General features: G+C 40.7%; 1 protein-coding gene across 1 annotated transcript in view; it reads right to left on the bottom strand.

Annotated features, from left to right (window-relative positions):
- LOC145996990 (venom allergen 5.02-like) overlaps positions 1-17,748 on the bottom strand; it is a 38,837-nt gene extending 21,089 nt beyond the window's left edge. The window contains exons 1-6 of the mRNA XM_083133596.1: positions 17,730-17,748; positions 16,947-17,079; positions 8,491-8,646; positions 6,213-6,297; positions 3,182-3,332; positions 2,031-2,206 (exon numbers count right to left, since the gene is read on the bottom strand). Coding sequence (XP_082989722.1) covers positions 2,031-2,206; positions 3,182-3,332; positions 6,213-6,297; positions 8,491-8,646; positions 16,947-17,060 — 682 coding nt within the window. The 5' untranslated portion in view covers positions 17,061-17,079; positions 17,730-17,748. The remainder of the gene's footprint in view (positions 1-2,030; positions 2,207-3,181; positions 3,333-6,212; positions 6,298-8,490; positions 8,647-16,946; positions 17,080-17,729) is intronic.
- Positions 17,749-18,137: the final 389 nt, after the last annotated feature.

The raw sequence follows: 18,137 nt of genomic DNA, 5'->3' as shown, positions 1-18,137 counted from the left end.
TATCACTCATTCCCATCTTCGCAATTAGCCCAAAGTGACAGAAAAGCAAAGTAAAACAAATCAAACCTAGTACCAGTAGTACAGGCACCAACGGTAAAATATTACGTTCACAAACAGACATTTTAGTTTTAAAGTGTATTCTTACTTCACGGAATTGGCGTCGAAAGAAGTGCGTGCTGAATCAATGTTTTCTCATAGTCGAGAACTTACGGCTAAAGCGTGTGGTGTATGTGTGCATACTGTGTTGCGTATTATAAAACAGGGTAAAGTATCTACCACAGAAATAGGTGAACCCTTATTCAAATCTCCTGGGAAACATGCCAGAAAACAGACACGAGAGCGATGATGATGACCTTGTAGTTCCTCTATAATAAATACCTTCAAACTTCTTTCAGGTACTAGTTTTTCTTATATGCTGCAGTGATATGATATAATCCTGTGTAGAATTCTTCACTATATATTTCATTGTTCTCAAATATCACGTGCATGCATTATGTACCTAGTCTTACCATAAATACTGTCCCAAAGTTGTAATTAAATAGACACAAAATGGTGAGAGATATTGTAATATCAGAATAACATGAGATGCATGGATGCATTATGAACCAAAATCACAAATAATTATTCGAAATGGCCACCTTTAGCAGTGACACACTTCTGAAGTCTTCGTGGCCACTCATCAATGGAATTACGCAACACATCAAGTGGAAACTCCGCAGCTGCCCTCTGAAGAGACCGCTTTAAAATGTCAATATTGGGATGTCTCTTCTTGCAAGCCATCTCCTGAAGCTTGGACCACAATTTGTAGTCCGAAGGGTTTAAGTCTGGACTGGCAGAGGGCCAATCTGACGTGGAAATGAAGTCAGGAACATTTGCCTCCAACCACTGCTGGGTGGTGCGTGCTTTGTGTGCTGGGGCTGAGTCCTGCTGGAAGCTCCAGTTCTCTCCATGGAAGATGGTGTCGGTAAGATTCTTGCATAGTTTCTCAAGCACTGTCTGCTGGTACACTTTGGCTGATATTTTTACCCCTTTTTCACAGAAATGGAGCGTGCCCTCATAGCAGATGTTCCAGACTTCATTTCCACTTCAGATTGGCCTTCTGCAAGTCCGGACCTATACCCTTTGGACTACAAATTGTGGTCCAAGCTTCAGGAGATGGCTTGGAAGAAGAGTCATCCCAATATTGAAAGTTTAAAGCGGTCGGTCTCTTCTGAAGGCAGTTGCTCATTTTCCAGTCGATGTGTTGCGTAATTCAATTGATGCGTGGCCACGAAGACTTCAGAAGTGTGTCAGTGCTAAAGGTGGCCATTTCGAATAATTATTTGTGATTTTGGTTCATAATGCACCCATGCACCTCATGTTATTCTGATATTAAAATATCTCTCACCATTTTGTATCTATTTATTTACAACTTTGGGACAGTATTTATGGTAAGACTAGGTATAAAATGTTGAATATTGGGCACAACGAATTCTCTGTGTTCCCCTTCCGCTAGCAGTTGGTTTGGCAGCATCGCAAGAGCGCTGGCAGCGTATTGGCTGAACTCATGTTCCTTCTAAAAGCGTACGCCGTATAGCCCCGAATCAGCACTTAAATCCATTGCACTCTTCCCTTCTCTCTCTGCTAGCATGTGACCTTCACTGTAGCGTAGGTGGGTGTAGGCCACGCCTTCCTTTGCGAAGTGCCCCGGAAAGCGATAATTGACATCAATGCCGCTAGGAGCGCTGTCGTATCCATTGCAACAGACGATGAATTTACGTGGGTAAAAATCGCCTTTTAAAAGACTGTGTGATAGTTATGCATTATGGTAATTGATAATTACGTCAATACGTCCGTTTTTCTTTAGGGGCTAAGCCCCGGAAGCCCCAAGGGACGAGACGCCACTGAGAGAAACTATATCATGAGGCGCGTTTATAATTGATTGCGTGAGAAGGAAGGAAAAACATTGAATGGGTTCGTGCATATGAAATGTTTACGTGATTGGCAAATCTGAAAATGAACAGACTGATTAGAATATGATATGGTGTAACCTGTTTCGTAGATAGGAGCTCCCACTCTGTTTCCTGGTGGCCTGTAGTTGCAGACGAGGTAGATTCTGTGCCACTCGTGTTCGAATTCGGTCGTCTTGTACTTCGCAGCTCCGCAGCCAAACCACTTCGTCTTCCCCCACACGAGCTGCGTGTAGAAACCGGTCTTGTTCTCAGTGCTGGGTTCGAGGAACATGAACCATTGAGAGACGAAGCAGGAGGGAAAAAGAATGAGACAAAGTAAGGTTAGACGGGACTTTTTACACGTTTTGTGACTACAAAATACAATTTCATAGTCCTACTACTTAAAAGTAGATAGTACTTTGTGCAAATTGGTTCGTATCCAGCGGCAACTCATTTCATTCAACTTCCAAGATTAAATACTTACGAAGCTGACACCCGTGGGGGAGTTGCGAGCACAGCATGCTACGACGCCAGGGGTCTAGGGTTTGAATCCTGGCCTGGGCATTGGTGTTCTTTGTGAGTGTCCCTTCATCAATTTAATCATATCACTCTCATCTTCGCGATTAGCCAGAAGTGGCAGAAAAGTGAAGTAAAATAAACCAAATCGCTCAATCAATAAAAAGTCAAAATTGTCATATGAAATCAGTAAAATAAAATTGGGAGAAACCAAAAAGGTAAATGCAAATCCTCCTTAAAATATCACCCGATTACCATTTCTGTCTTTGAACAATTTTCAAAACGAAGGTTAAAAATGGTAATTACGAAATATTTGAGTGCAGAACGCAGCCCCCTCCGAAGAAAAAAATCTCGCATACCAGGATTGTAAACGAAAGGCTAGCCACGTCTAGTTCGCTCCATTTTTTGACTCTCTTTGCGCTCTTGCATCTAGGTGGTTACGAAGTGTAACAAAGAGTCGTCTACTTTATCGATTTGGTGTCATGTATTTGATGTTTGCACCGTTTGCACTGCATCCTGGAGAGGTGTACAGTGTGGTGTTGAAAGCAGCAGACGGCCATATTGTTGAATCTTCTGAACTTGAGCGTCTACTTAGTTGAACACAAATTTCTTGCACCAGCCTGACACTGGGGCGCATCTGCACTACACCTGGTGTCAAAAGGTGTAGCGAACTAGACGGGGCTTATGATTGCCATTCGTGACGGAGAGACATCGACTTACAACCATATACTCACTTGTCGTTGTATTTTCCATCAGGCGGCCACGTGAAGTCTTTGGCTTGGTTGAACCAAATCATTATTGAGTCGTTGATGTGGACTTCTGGATTTTTGAAGAGCGACTCGTCCCCCTGAGTCAATCCTAGATTCTGACCAGTACGATAGCCCTCTGCAAGGAGAAACTAGGCTAGACGAAATTATGATGAAGTTATTTCTAGTACTGATAAGTGAATAATTCAGCAGAAAATAACGTTTCGAAACAATAAATCAGTATCAATTTTTAAATTTGTAACAAAAACAACAAAACTGACGTAATCGTGCCTTGTTACGCGTCATACAATTCAATAAGAAAATTCAATGAGGTTGTTAGTTTGTTTTACAGTGCAATGCACAGCCAAATATGGCTAAAATACAACACTTTTTATACATAACACCCAAACATACAGGGTAGGATTCATAAGTAATGAGCCTCACTGTATACTGACGCGTGCGCACCCTGCAGCGCACTCCGCTTGACATGAACGGTGGTGGTGGGTGTTGGAGCGGTAGCGTCGGCCTTAACAGTAGCCCCTATACGGTGGTGCGTGACACGGCGATATGGAAGTTCGTTAGAGCAACGCTACGCGATCAAATTTTGCGTCCGGTTGGGCAAGTCTCCTTCCGAAACGGTCACAATGCTTCAACAGGCGTTTGGGACTGAGTGTCTGTCCTCTTGTCAAGTCAAAAAGTGGCACAAGGCTTTTCGTGAGGCCGGGAAGAGGTGACTGACGAACCCCGGTCTGGACGCCCGTCGTCGGCCCGAACTGACGTGAATGTGCAGCGAGTGCGTGATATTTTGAACACGGACCGGCGTTTGAGTCTCTACCAAGTAGCAGAAGCCCTGAACTTATCGGAGACAACGGTGCAACGCATTGTTACCAAGGACTTGCACATGCGGAAAGTCTGCGCGAAACTTGTGCCGCGAGTTTTGACTGCAGAACAGAAACAGAACCGAGTGCTCCGATGCGAAGAACTGCTGCAATTGTGCGAAGGCGATCCTGCCATTTTCGAAACACTGATAAGAGGTGACGAAACGTGGAATTTTCAGTACGATCCAGAAACAAAACGACAATGCGCTGAGTGGCACACCTCAAACTCACCCCGTCCCAAGAAAGCGCGGATGAGCAAATCGAAAACGAAGACCATGCTCATCGCCTTTTTCGGAGTGACGGGGATCGTCCACTACGAGTTTGTCCCGCCCGGACAGACCGTGAACGCTGCTTACTACCAGGAAGTCCTGAAAAGGCTGAAAAGAAGCGTCGCGCGCAAGCGAAGGGACATCAAGGACAACTGGAAGCTTCACCACGATAACGCCCCCAGCCACACCGCCTTCATAGTCAACGTCTAGCTGGTCCGAGTCAACGTTCCTGTGGTACCCCAGCCTACCTACAGTCCGGACTTGTCGCCTCCTGACTTCTTCTTGTTTCCACGCTTAAAATCAGTGCTGAAAGGAAAACGTTTCGACTCCATCGAGGACATCAAAGCAAATGTCAAGGCAGCCCTTGCAGCCATCCCAGAACAGGACTTCGGGGACGCCTTTGAGTCATGGAAAAGCCGCCTACAGAAGTGCATTGATGCAGGAGGTGCCTATTTTGAAGACTATTAGTCAGTTGTACCGATCAGCTCAATAAATATGTCTTTTTGAACGAAGGCTCATTACTTTTGAATCCTACCCTGTAGAACTGTTTTGTTACAGTACACGTATACTAAGTGTTAATTGCACAAGACGGTATTTAAGCATGTGGTTAGATGCTCATAAGGTCAATGTTGCACGTAGACCACGCCGACCCACAAAGAATTTTAATTTCAATCAGTTAAACAAAGCCACACTCTCTGAGCGAGGTTAGGATACTGTTTCCTCTATTTGTGAAAGAGTAAAAGAATTTAACGAAATTATATGCTGTTACATGATTTCCGTTACTTTATCTTTCACTGCTACGACGCCAAGGGTCCCGGGCTTGGATGTTTGTGAATGAACATTCATCAATTTCATCATTTCATCACTCATCCCAATCTTCGCAAATTAGCCAAGAGGCACAAAACGCGAAGTAAAATAAACTAAATCAATCAATTTATCTCTCACTGGTTGTAGTCTTTAGATTTACAAGTAAGAGTTTATTTTTTCGAGTAACAGTAACTGATTTACTTTTCCTTCTTACCTAAATGGATGTTGGATTACCTTAAGATTCTTTACCTTATATTTCTATATTTAAACATAATAGTTTTAGATTGACAATTAGATTGTCATTAATGAAGAAATACAGCCTAAACTCCGTACCAGCTAACTGTAGACCAGGCGAACGAGAACAAGTCTCTGCGCAAGTAGTGACGCGAGACGGCTCCACCAATGAACAGAGAGAGAAACGGGATTGTGTAATGGGTGACGGGAGTTACCCGACTTCCTATGCAGCGTTGCAAACTTTTGAAAAGGATAATACCGAACGCACATGGCAAACCGTCTCCAGGTCCTTACGATTGGTTTAAGAATTCCTTAGGGAAATTAGGGGTAAAACTGCAAGAGGAAATTTTGACAAACCGTGTATTTAGCGTACGGACTAAGATCTGGACCGTACGTCCGTGCATGTACGGTCAGAACGGTACGGCTGGCAACGCTACGTTTTCACCACTCGATTTTCCTCCTCCTCCTCTGCCGATATGCGCGGCCCTGCTCTACAGTTAGCTGGGACAGGGTATAGTTAGTTGTAGTAATTAAGTGTTATAATTTATCTGGAATAAAGCAACTGTGAAAGAAACTGTAACAGAGCTACTTTGTCAGTGATTGTAAGTCAGTTGCTTGTAAGAATTAACTCTAAAAAGCACAGATGGTTGTGATAATCTCTTTCATAATCGTACGAAATTCGAAAGCATCCAACATTTTCGGAATTGGAGTGGAAGGTATAGAAATGTCCACCCAAAGTATTCATAAATCTAGTGTTCTTGTAAAATTTTAGGGGTTGTTACGGTGTGCACCCCTAAGATTCCTTTTAACGCTATTGAAAGTTGCACTTACTCAAAGTCTTCCTGCAACCGTCGTGTCCCCAGAAGCACTGTTCAGCCCACACCTCGGCGATCTTTGCCAGTTCTTGGTCCCATTCCTGAAACAGCCACCAGAACATGATTTACTATCCATTGTTTCTTTCACATGGGCGATTCAAGGTCAAATCTGGATTTGACCTTTTCTCTATAGCCTCGTCTAGTTCGTTGAACTTTTTGACACTATGTGTAGTGCAGGTCTATCCCGGTGTCCGGCTGGTGCAAGGAAATGACGTTCAACCAAGTAGACGGATAGTGGTGTTCAAGTTCAGAAGATTCAACAAATGCCTGGCTGCTACTTTAAACATTCATTTGATAAGTTAGCACGCACCACACATTATACCGCTCCGGAACGTAGTGCAAATGGTGCATACACCAAATCAACGAAGTAGACGAGTCGGTGTTGCACCGTGTAACCAACCAGACGCACGAGTGCAGTGAAAGTCAAATAGTGCATCGAACTAGACAGGGCTTATGATGCCAGGGGTTCTGGCTTCGAATCTCAGCCTAGGCACGGGTGATCTTTGTGAGTGTTCCTTCAATTTCATCAATTCCATCCTCATCTTGATGATTAGCCAAGTGCAGAGGAGAGTAGAAAGTACTTCATAGAGAGTGTATGCACCATCTTGTCTTCCCGTACGATAAGTGTCTCAATGCCATGGGTGCCTGCATAGACAAATAGCTCAAGATAGGCGAAGGAAGGGTAAAGTGGCCAGTGCGGGTAAAGTGGCCAGTGCGGGCAAAGTGGCCATATGAGTTTTCTTCGATGTATAGCGCTTCCGCCACGCGAAAGCCGGGCGAAACAGTCACCACGGATGCTGTCAGTGTTGTCTGTGACTTTGAAGCGGGAGGCTGCACTTTTGTAGATGTGAACTCATTTTATTGTTTTTCCGCAAGTCTGATTTTAGCTAAGTGGTACAAATTGTTGATTATAGCTAAATAATAGTAAGTGTTATAATTATTTGCTCTTGTGATGTTTGACCTGCGTGAAATAACCTTTTAAATTGTGTGTGTTTGAAAACGCTAAGTCATGTAGGTTAGACGTTAGACCACAGTTTTTGTAATGGCGTCATTCCGGGCAAAGTGGCCACGAAACAGACAGACTCGAAAGGCAATGAAGGATAGATTAGATGTTTAAAATGTAAGAAGTGGGCACTGGGCACATGAAGAGTGCGCCAGTTGTGACGAAGATGATGAGTTTGAGTGCGAATTTTGCAAATAGGCCTACGCCTAATCCTTTATTGATAGACTATTGATTACGAATTACTATTTACTTTATCTTGTAAAGATAATACTTAAAAACATAATACTTATTAATGTGTATTACTTCAGCTTGTGTTGATTAAATACACACTCTGAATCAATGTGATTACTATTGGTCTATGTTTCTATAACTTTGCTGATTAAAAAGGTATGATAAGAATTCGTCAAACCTTAGAGTGGCCACTTTACCCTTCCTTCCCCTATGTACTTGCAGAGTAAAAAGATTTTGTTCATCTAACTTCTTTCGTTCTTTTTTTATTGCCAAACAGGTGCTAATGTCTGGACGTAACTCGTATTTTTCATTAATCCATAATACCGGGCTCTTTTGAATGTAGTCGAAGTCTCGAGGTACAGAGGGTGTCAAAGAGTACTCTCCTATGTAGTCGTCACTGTTTATGTACAATCAGCAGCAATAAAGTTGGACACCTAAAGCGTTGTGTGTTGCCTAACTCCACGGCGAAAAGTGGGTTTTAATGGCAAAATTTTTCAATGGGAACCTCTACCACAGCCATAACGTTAGGCAACAAACATAACCCCTTGCAGGGAAGCAAGTATTTTAGGATATAGGTGCCCCATTTTAATTGCCGGTGACTGTACATTTCGGCATTCCCCATTATTCTTTCACTAAGAGCATTGTAAACACTGGCGGGGGAGCTGATGGGGCTACAGCCCCTCCCGAAAATTTGAGAAAACAACAATTTTCAAATGAAAGCAGTAAAGAACTCGGTAAAAGCCGAAGTGGCAAATGCAAGCTTTTCTTAAAATGACCTCCGTGTCTTCGGACAACTATTGAAACGGTAATTGTGATTTTTTTTTTTATAGAGTAGCCCGCCCCTTCCTAGAAAGCAGCTGTGTGATATCCACTTCATATTTCCAGGCCCCTTCTGAAAAAAAAATCCTGCATACGGTAGTGCTGGTAAATATTAATTTTGGAACGAGAGCTCATGAAATATAACACAGGATTATATTAGATTAGATTAGAAGAAACTCACCAAGGTAGACATGTTGACCGCCGCAGGCTGCCCGTTCACCTCACCAGCCACCACCAATCCCCGCAGGAAGTTGTGTGTGTCAACGATCTTTTTCTTCATCTCGGAGGTCAGCTCTATTGGCTTCAAATCAGTGCATCCACCAGTCATCGTCTTGCCCTGCAGAAGACGCCACATAAACTTATACCTACATTTGGTGGCAGTGGCGTGGCGTGACTTTTTAAAAAGTGTTACCGGCTATCAGTACGAAAAATGTGCCTGCTAGACGTTATTACAACCCCCCCCCCCCCTTTCGGTAAAGAAAACATTTCTTCGAGCTAGATATTTGTTCATTTCGTTCTTGTTTTGCAATCAGCAAAGTGATTTAGCTACAAACACTCCTAGAAAGAACTACCACTCATGAGACAGTTACCACGAAAATCCAATGAATAGTGGTAGACCCTTGTTAATTCTTCATTTGTCTCCGTTTCTTTTCAATGAGCTGCGAATGGGAAGAAGAAGAACCACACTTTTCTCGGGTCAGATTGACGTTTGTGTGGTTAGCACTGAGCAGACGTCAGAACTCCACTCCTTCGTGGAAGGGAAACCCAGCTGTACGTACTACTGTTGTCAACTTAGTATTTTGGAGCAAGGTTTGTCCAAATCACGAATCACACCAAGGAACTACATTTTCGTCTATTACCTAACTGGTCTCAGTTATAGTTCAATCCAGCCTTAGCTCTGCAGTCTACCTCTAGTTGCTTCACAGAAATTGTATTTCTATTTAGGTGGGATTTAGCTCTCTTCTGCCAATCCGATGTGACAACACTGGCTGCTCCGGTGGGTCTGAACGGCAACAGGGCCCCTTAACAGGCATATGAATAACCCCATAAAGTCCTTCCCCGCTCTTTCCTTGCATTGGCGCCCTCTTCTCCCTTGTTACCTCTTCAGGGTAGCGGAACGGCCTCCCTCTTCGCTTCTGTCGGCTGCAGAAAAAATGTCCTAGGCAATATCTACTCGACGGCAACGGAGTTCATTAACGTATTTAACAATGTTGTCATTTTATTGAAACAACTTTTTAATTCTTTACATTTTGCTGTTACCTGCGGTAACACCGGCTACATGCACGCCACGCCCAGTAGCGAAGAGTAGTCTTACGAAGGAGGCAAGCAATGTTTCAGTACAACAAAACATGTAGTACAATGGCACGCCAAGAGGGGGATTAAAGGTTTATAGCCTCATTGGCCCGGTCGCTGGATTTGTAAAAATATCATAATAAAGTGACGGTTCTAAAAATAAACCATATGATCCTCAAACGTCACATTTACTTTCGAAATTTCAGGTAACGTTATTTGTATGGTAGTAAACGTCTTACATATGCAAACTTTCCGCATACGACTAAAGGGGTACGTATTTTCTTATTTATATATTAGTACTTTAATTTGTTCATAATTTTTTAATCTGGACAAACGGTGACCAAACGGATTTAGGTAAAATAACTCATTTATTTAATTTACACTGCGTGATTGTAATTTAGGATTTGTGGGCACCCTAAAAATCGCATTCGGAGTCAAACATTAAAATAAAAAGTTAAACACAAACTTTAAAAATTTCATTTCAAACCAAAGAAACACATGCATAGACGATATACTCACCACAATAAATTCCAAACTCCTTTGCATATATAGGAAATTTCCCGCTATCGAACAATTCAACAAATCTTAGGGCCTCAAGGTTCTCAAAACGTGAAGACACTCCCATGCTCTTTCCACAACTGGAAAGCATCCACGCAAGATCACTTTGGAAATCTCTGGAACGACCGAAAGTGATACCAACCTATTTCCTTCATTTTATCCCTCATGGGAAGGAAAAATATATCAGTATGGAGATAGAAATTAAGCGGTGGAATCAGAATCATTACAGCAGAAAGAGTATATACATAATGTTTAAGTAATAAAGTGTCATACAGAGGCGGGGCCGGGGCCGGGGGAGGGTTGGCCCCCCTTTGGCCCAGTATTCCTAAGAAAAGGAAAGTCAAAGGCAGGAAAAGATGACAAAATGAGGAGACTACTACAAAAAATCCTGGGAGCACCACTTGTGTCATAATAATAAAACTTAAAACATGTTCTTGTGTTCATAATGTGTACAATGTATACGATTTAATTGTGCTGTGTAAATATCAGTAGAGAGTTCTTTTTAGATAGCTTCATTTTCACCCCAAGTTTTATTCAAAAGCAGTCAATTTATTGAATGTGGTTGTAAAATTTGTGAAACAGCTCACTTGAATTACTGTGTAAATAATTTGGCAGTTGCAAACACTGGTGCGGTCAACACTTTTGACGTAATTTGAGCTGGACCGAGCTGGACACAGGGTGCAGACCAAGGTCCGTCGAATCTTCCCTCCATCCCTGGGGAAACTCTTCACGGGGGTGCAGACATTTCACTTCCTGGAAACACAAACCCCCGCCCTTTACCATCTCGCCCGAACTCCCAATATCCATTTTTTTACGCGTTTTACAATTCGCGAAATCTAAAATAAATTGTAATATAAAATGATATATATATGGAATTTAGAACAATGATAATAACTTATTTTAGTTATTTTATGACTAAGAATTATTTTTATATTCGCGATCTTGTTTACGTGTTCATGAAGACAAATATTCTTTACTCGTAGTTTTTGGTGGCAATATATCCTTCTGCTTTCGGTTGAGCTCGGCTATTTTCGGGAATAACGCAAGCTCAGCAAGCAGAGCTTTTGGTATAAGCGTTGTGGACGGTTCCACTCGAATTTCACGCTTCGCCATGTGACTCCTTCCGGTGCGTTATTTTCCCGCAGAGCAGCCGCAAGCATTGAGGCTGGTGCTTGCTACAGAGCTGCTGAGAGTTTGCGGCCGTAATTTTTCGCGAAATCGAGTGCGATGGAAACGAAATAAGGCTAAAACATTAAGTACATTAAATGATATTCGAATAATGCAAGCAGTGCTTGCATTGCTTGTACTATATCTTCGCCTCTGGCCACGCCTCTGTTTGGTGGTCACGATTAAAATTGCCCTACTCAGAGCCTTCTGGAGCCCATTCGAAGCAACGGATTGCGCTGAAACTTGGTATAGACGTTATTGAGACCATGGCGAAGCAAATGCTGAGAAAAAAAGTTTCAATTTTTCACCACCAGGTCGAAATGTGGCTTTGAAATCTGATGCACAGTGAACAACATCCCGAGAAATGCTTCGTCCGAACATTGACCACACTGCCTTAGGCCCGCTTTTTCCTTAGCATTTTTCTTAACATTTATGCCATGACCAAAATACTGCCGTGTAAAGTGAGAAATTTTATGGCATTTCAGATTCCATGGCATATTTCATGACATTTCTCAAGGATAGGATCGGTCCTATTTCCGTAGCATTTTTCATAATCATAACCAATCAGAAGCGACCTCTAGGTCACGAGTGAAGCTGTAATGGCGGCCGAGTGAGATGTAAACAAGTACCACTTCACATTTTTAAAAGCCCTTAAGTATTCAACCGATAGGAATAACGTTTCGTATTAAATGGTTTTAGGTACAAAAGAATGGCGCTGCTTAAATACATACTTTACAACGTTTACTGTACACGTATGGAAGAATATCTTAGTTGTTTCAGTTGTAAACACCGTGCACTCACCATAGATGGTGTAACTCGATGTGCCTTTCGTGCTGTATCTATTACGCTTCCAAAGGGCCATTTGCGTTGACGCACATTGACGCTTGTTCCGACATAAACTCAAAATTACTGGTGGTGGTTACTTCAGCGCCACATTTCAACCTGGTGGTGAAAATTTGAACTATTTATTTTTCCATCAGCACTCGCTTCTCCAGGGTCTTCAGCCGCATAACCTCTGTACCAAGTTTCACCAGTAGCGGCTCGTGCCTAAAATAACAGGTGAAGAAGTATATTTATAGGCAATGAAAACAAATAGTAAGTGCCAGTGCCCCCCCCCCCCCCAATTTAAAACGCCTTTTTTGTCTTCATCCGTCCATCTGGAAAATGGTGTCTGCAACAAATTACACACTAAGTCATTTACTGGGTTCATTGTAGAAACCACAGCTCAACACATGAACACAACACACGATAGGAAACGCGAAACACACACGCGGAACAAGATCTCGCGAGAACGCGAAGATTTTGCCACAAGCACTGGATGCGATGTTTTCTCCGACGAGAGAACTGATTCACGTAGAGGGCGACACCATGTTCAAGGCCAACGCTAGGTGACGTCACCGTTGCCATGACAACCGGCTAAGTCTTCCGCAGGGGCGGCGCCAGAACTTTTCGACCGGGTGGGCAGAAGCTCCATATTGATAGATTAGGGTGGGCAGTATAAATTTAAGACCATATACGTACATGTGCATGTAAGACGTATATGTATCCCCTCTCTCTTACACTCCCGATTTTCTTCTTGCTTCTTTTCCCTTTCCATTTCAGGTTTTCCTCTTGATTATTTTCTAATCTATTGTCGCAACTTGTTCAATTTCATTTCGGGTTGCCTCTGATGGACACAATTATTTCAACGAAGTGTTTATCCATGTGCAACCATACATTCACAGTCACAGTCTTTCATGCATATCAATACACTCCTCACAAAAAGTTTGGAATATTGTAACGTTAGACAATAGGTGATAGACACGGGCATGTGTGCCTAATATAACAATATTGCAAAATTTTTGTGAGGAGTGTATAATGAAACAAATGTAAATTAGTTATAAGCTTGTGTTGCATCACATTTTGCTCTTCGTGAACAAAAAAAAAGGCACATACTTGATTTTATGTATTCGGCAACAGTGATATAAAGTGCAATGGTAGACAATCGTGACGTTTCTCGTAATTTAAATGCATGTTCCTGAGCATAGTAGTTTCATCGTATGAGTTTTTGACTGAAGAGTTATCTCACTCCTTGGGGGGTAATTTTTCTTAGCTTCCAAGGTTTGTACAATTGACAAATCTATCTGAATGTTTGCAGTAGGGGCGATTAGGTGTAAACATTTGAGGGGCAAGGGCAATATACTTTATTTTGGTAGAAAAGGCTTAGCATAAAGAGGTCATAGTGCGGGGGCAAAAAATGCCAAAAAGTGGCAAAATGTGCCGGGGGGGACTGCATCCTCTAGCTCCCGCTCCCCCTAATCGCCGCCACTGAATGTTTGGATTAAAATAAACGTCTTAGTAGAAATAATTTAAAACACACGTTAGTTCGTTGTCCATGAGGTATTCCTAGGCTAATGAAAGGCTATTTTGACAAAATGTCACTCATAAGTAAAAAACAAGCAAGATTGAGAAATCTGTTCAGAATTGAAGATATTATTAGCTAAGTTGGTATTCGTTTTCTGAACTAAGTCATGTTACTCATGCGGGATAAGCAATACACGTATGGTTGGTTACATGAACATATTTTTTGAGGTAACAAAAATATTTAGGACACAAGGAATTCATCGAAGTTGATCACCTTGCCAGGAATAATACATCTATTTTTTCATAGATGACTTACTTGGGTTGCACGGCATGACCATTTCGAACGCACTAGAATGTCAACCTCTGTGCTGTACAGCATACCCTGCTAACTATATTCTTGCAGGACAACGAGTTCCTGGCGCCTGGAACCACAATCGAAATAATAATTTATGGGGAGTTGTATTTTGAGTGTCCGTGTGTGTTTGTTTTCGGCCCTTCGTCGTTTTCATCTCTTCGCCATTTAACCTTATCGTCGTCATTATCAAAATTAGCACAGAAATGACTTAAAATAAAACAAATCATCCACAACTTACTCTTCCAAGGCATCTAATTCCGTGAACAATGACATTGTTTTCTAAAAGTCCCAAATATTTGTCTCAGGCAATACACCCTCTTAAAATGGACGCATCTTCTGTAGAGGTAAAATGACACGTTTGTTGAGAGTTCTTTCTGTATATTTTTTCTCCAATGGCATAACACTGTCGCATTATAATGAACAGGCCCTGTTCGACTCACCCCTACTCTGCTGGAAGCACAATGCACACTGGTTCGGACTACACATTAAACTGTAGGTTTTGTCCCGATTAGCCTATCAGAGCATAATATTGGGCTTAAAAAAAACTCACAAAAACGTCTTCTGGATACTTCGTGACATAACTTTTTTTATTTACTTCAGCTGCATCTACAGATTCTGTCGACATTTTCAGCTGATTCATAAGGCAAAATTTATGTGTCGAACGAGGATTTCTAAATATGATAAAGTCATTATAACACCATTAAGCCTTGTTTCCATGATATGAAAAATTCAATATGCTCCAGAAGAACTTTCTAATAGTCTGTAGGGGAGCAATGTTTGTGTATATACAGTATATCGTCCTGTTTTTGTACCTTGTTACATTTGTACTTTGTGCAGAGTCTGAAGAAGACCTTGCTAGAAGGTTGAAACGTTACGTTTAGTTTATGTTATATAATAAAATAAATTACTGCCTTGGTCAGCATATTGAGTTTTTCATATAATAAGCCACTTATTAGCAATTGAGTAATTCTGTAGCTTTTTCCATACATAACTGGTTTATCAAAATTTATTGAGTTCGGTATTGTACTGATTATTGTGAATCCTTCTTATTACTAGAACGAATATAAAGTTGATATTTCACATGCATATTGGTATTTGAAGATGCCAGGTATATAAAAATTGCAATTAAATAAAGAAAGGGACACTTCGGGAATTTCAATGCAGAGCTAATTAAAACTATACTACAATCTCTAGCATACTTAAACCCGAAGGTTTATAGCGGCAGCAACACAAGCCTTTCATCTACCCCTATGCGGGGCAAGACCAATCAAATCTTTCCCATCCTTGCCGACTTTTTTTTTTTTGGGTCCATCTCAACGTTATCCCTCCATCCTCGTCTTGGCATTCCTACTGGTCTCTTACCATCAGGTTTCCCCAACAAGAATCCTGTAAACTATTCTTTCTTCTGCCATTCGTGTCACATGGCCTTCCCATCTAAGTCTTCTTGATTAAATTATTCTAATAATAATTAAAAAGTCGAAATAATTTATTGTTTGCTGGAGGAAGTAACGCTAAGATGATGTTTTTATTTGTTTATTTGGAGATTACTTTAACCATACCCAGGCTGGGATATATACACGGAGGCCCGGAGCTGCAGTTCTCAAGTTCACCCTAAATTCTGATCTAATCTTGATCATACACTGCATAATTTTGAGCCTCCTAAGTCTACTAGCTGCTTCTAATCATACGCGTAGAAGTATTAGTTATCACAGTTTTTTGTTTCAATAGCTCTAGTAATTACTTTCACTTTCTAATGACAAAATTGGCTTTTTATGGGTTGATAATAATGTGGTTGAGTGTAAGAAAAGGCATGATCCTTAATTTCCGCCACAAAAAAATAAGAGACAAATAAATAAAAAAATAATATGTGAACATTTCTAACATAGATAATATTCACAAGTAAAATATACCTTTTATGAACACCAGAATAGACTTATTTATCGAATCATTCATATAGCTATCTCCAAGTATATGTACTTATTGAATTTGATTGGGTGGGCAATCGGGTGGGCACAGGAATTTTTGGGTGGGCGCTTGCCCACCCGTGCCCACCCCTGTCGCCGTCCCTGGTCTTCCGCAACCTAGCGGTGTTTGCTCTTGGGTTGGGACGAACTCAATACGTGCGTAGCGCCGAGCGGCGTGTTATTTGAGTATTATCGTGTGCGTTCTGCTGGGAAATAGTTTAATTTAATAAGCAAATGAAAAATGTCAATATTAATTTGAAAATTAGGTGAAAACATCTGCACTTGTTGCACTTGGCCAGCCGCCACTGAGTTTCACCACCAATTCATTGATTCGACTGAGCGTCCACACTCACCGACTTGCATACACAGTCCATGAAAAACTGTGGGCACAGAGGTTTTTTTTCTTTTCCCCCCGTTTTCCATCTCTGCTCACTTCAAAGTTTTACAATGGCCCACACGTAACGTTAAACTGCCAGGGAAAACGTTCTTGAAAACGTAACGTGTGGACCAGCCATTGGGTAGTTTTCAGTTCAAATGTTTGTCACAGTGTTTTGTTTGCGGAAAAACGTTCGTGGCAGGAGTGGAGAACAGTGGTTTAAATGTATGATGGGTCCTTAATTTGAAATATGCACGTTTTTCCGCTTCGCCCTCGTTCATTTATCACAATTTGACCAGTAATTATAGGGCCATTAGTTTTAAAGAGTAATGCCTGAAAATTTTGAACGTGTCCATGTGTAGATAGGCAAAACAGAAAAAGCGGCATGAAAGTAACATGACAGCAAGCTTTTATAAGAACAGAAAGATGAGGCTATGAATAATAAATAAAGTCTGGAACCATCTAATGAAATTATTAGCAACAGCTAATAGCACAAATCATGAAAAATAACCATATTATTTATTCACTTCAACTAAATGAATTTCAAAATACTGTGGAACGTTAAAATGCAAGACACTTACATCGAATATGCACATTGTATGCTCCTTCCCGTTGCACGTTATTTTACAGTAAGGGTTGTCAGCTGCCACTTCCAGAAGGATTGGGAAGAGGAAAACCAGGAAGCCTGACACCATGTCCAAGGAAACCGACAAACTGCCGAAGAAATAACTTTCATCACCTGAGTTTCTTCTTTGCCCCGCATGTACATTGAGTTATACCTAACAGGACTGTGTGATAGTTAAAAGTAGTAAAATTGGGACAAACAATATATTACCTCTACATTTCCATACACTTCACTTGTGTCTTTGGAAATACATATATTGAAAACAAAAAAATGGGTCATAAGGGCAACAAATATTACTGTTAAATCAAATAACTAAGTTTCTCAAAACAGTCATATTTTTGCTATTATATATTAAATAATAAACTACATTTTAATTTAATGATGAAGTAAGTCTATGTCTTGAGTTTTTGCACAATTGTACAAATTTCATTAGAAATTTTAAAGAATTGAGTTTTGTCGGCACTATTTCAAAATTTCTTCGCTATTTCATCCTGATCAGGATATCAGAAAATCTCCATGTAGAAAACTTGCAGGTGTGTGTTGCAGTTTTACTAATCTTCAAACAAGAAGTGCATTGTGCTGTCTTAATGATGACGTATAAAGCTTAGATTTTACAAGAAAACTATTGAGATGTAAATGAAATTTCTTTTGCTGCTTCAGTTCAAAGAATCAAACTACGTATTTTAACTAGCATTATGATAAAGAAGTCTCATGTATAAATTATTTCTATATCACTTACCTACACCACAATTGAAGAAACAAATGACAAACGTAATTAATTCCAAGACTTATTTATTCAGACTTGACAATTAATATTTTTGAGAGTTATATAACAATCAAGTTTAACTGTTCTTCAATCCTTGATTAACGTGGCTATGTGATTTCGCGTTTGACAAATTTCATACTCAACAAAATTACTTTTTAAAAAGACAAATTCACTCGGCCATTAGTTTTCAAATAGCATTCTTAATAATGACAAAACTTCAAAATAACTTATTCTTGTTTCACATAGTAAAATTTACTAATATTCTTGTTTCACGTAGTATAATTTACTAATTCTTGTTTCACATAGTATAATTTACTAAATATTTCTGTTTGCGAGGAACATCATGTTATTTTGTGCGATTTTTATACATGTTGTGTGCGT

The sequence above is a fragment of the Lepisma saccharinum genome, chromosome 13 (assembly GCF_977018435.1).
Source record: "Lepisma saccharinum chromosome 13, izLepSacc3.1, whole genome shotgun sequence".
In the NCBI taxonomy this organism is placed as follows: domain Eukaryota; kingdom Metazoa; phylum Arthropoda; class Insecta; order Zygentoma; family Lepismatidae; genus Lepisma; species Lepisma saccharinum.
Note: the sequence above shows the minus strand (reverse complement) of the source record. Positions and strands in the feature narration are given on the sequence as shown.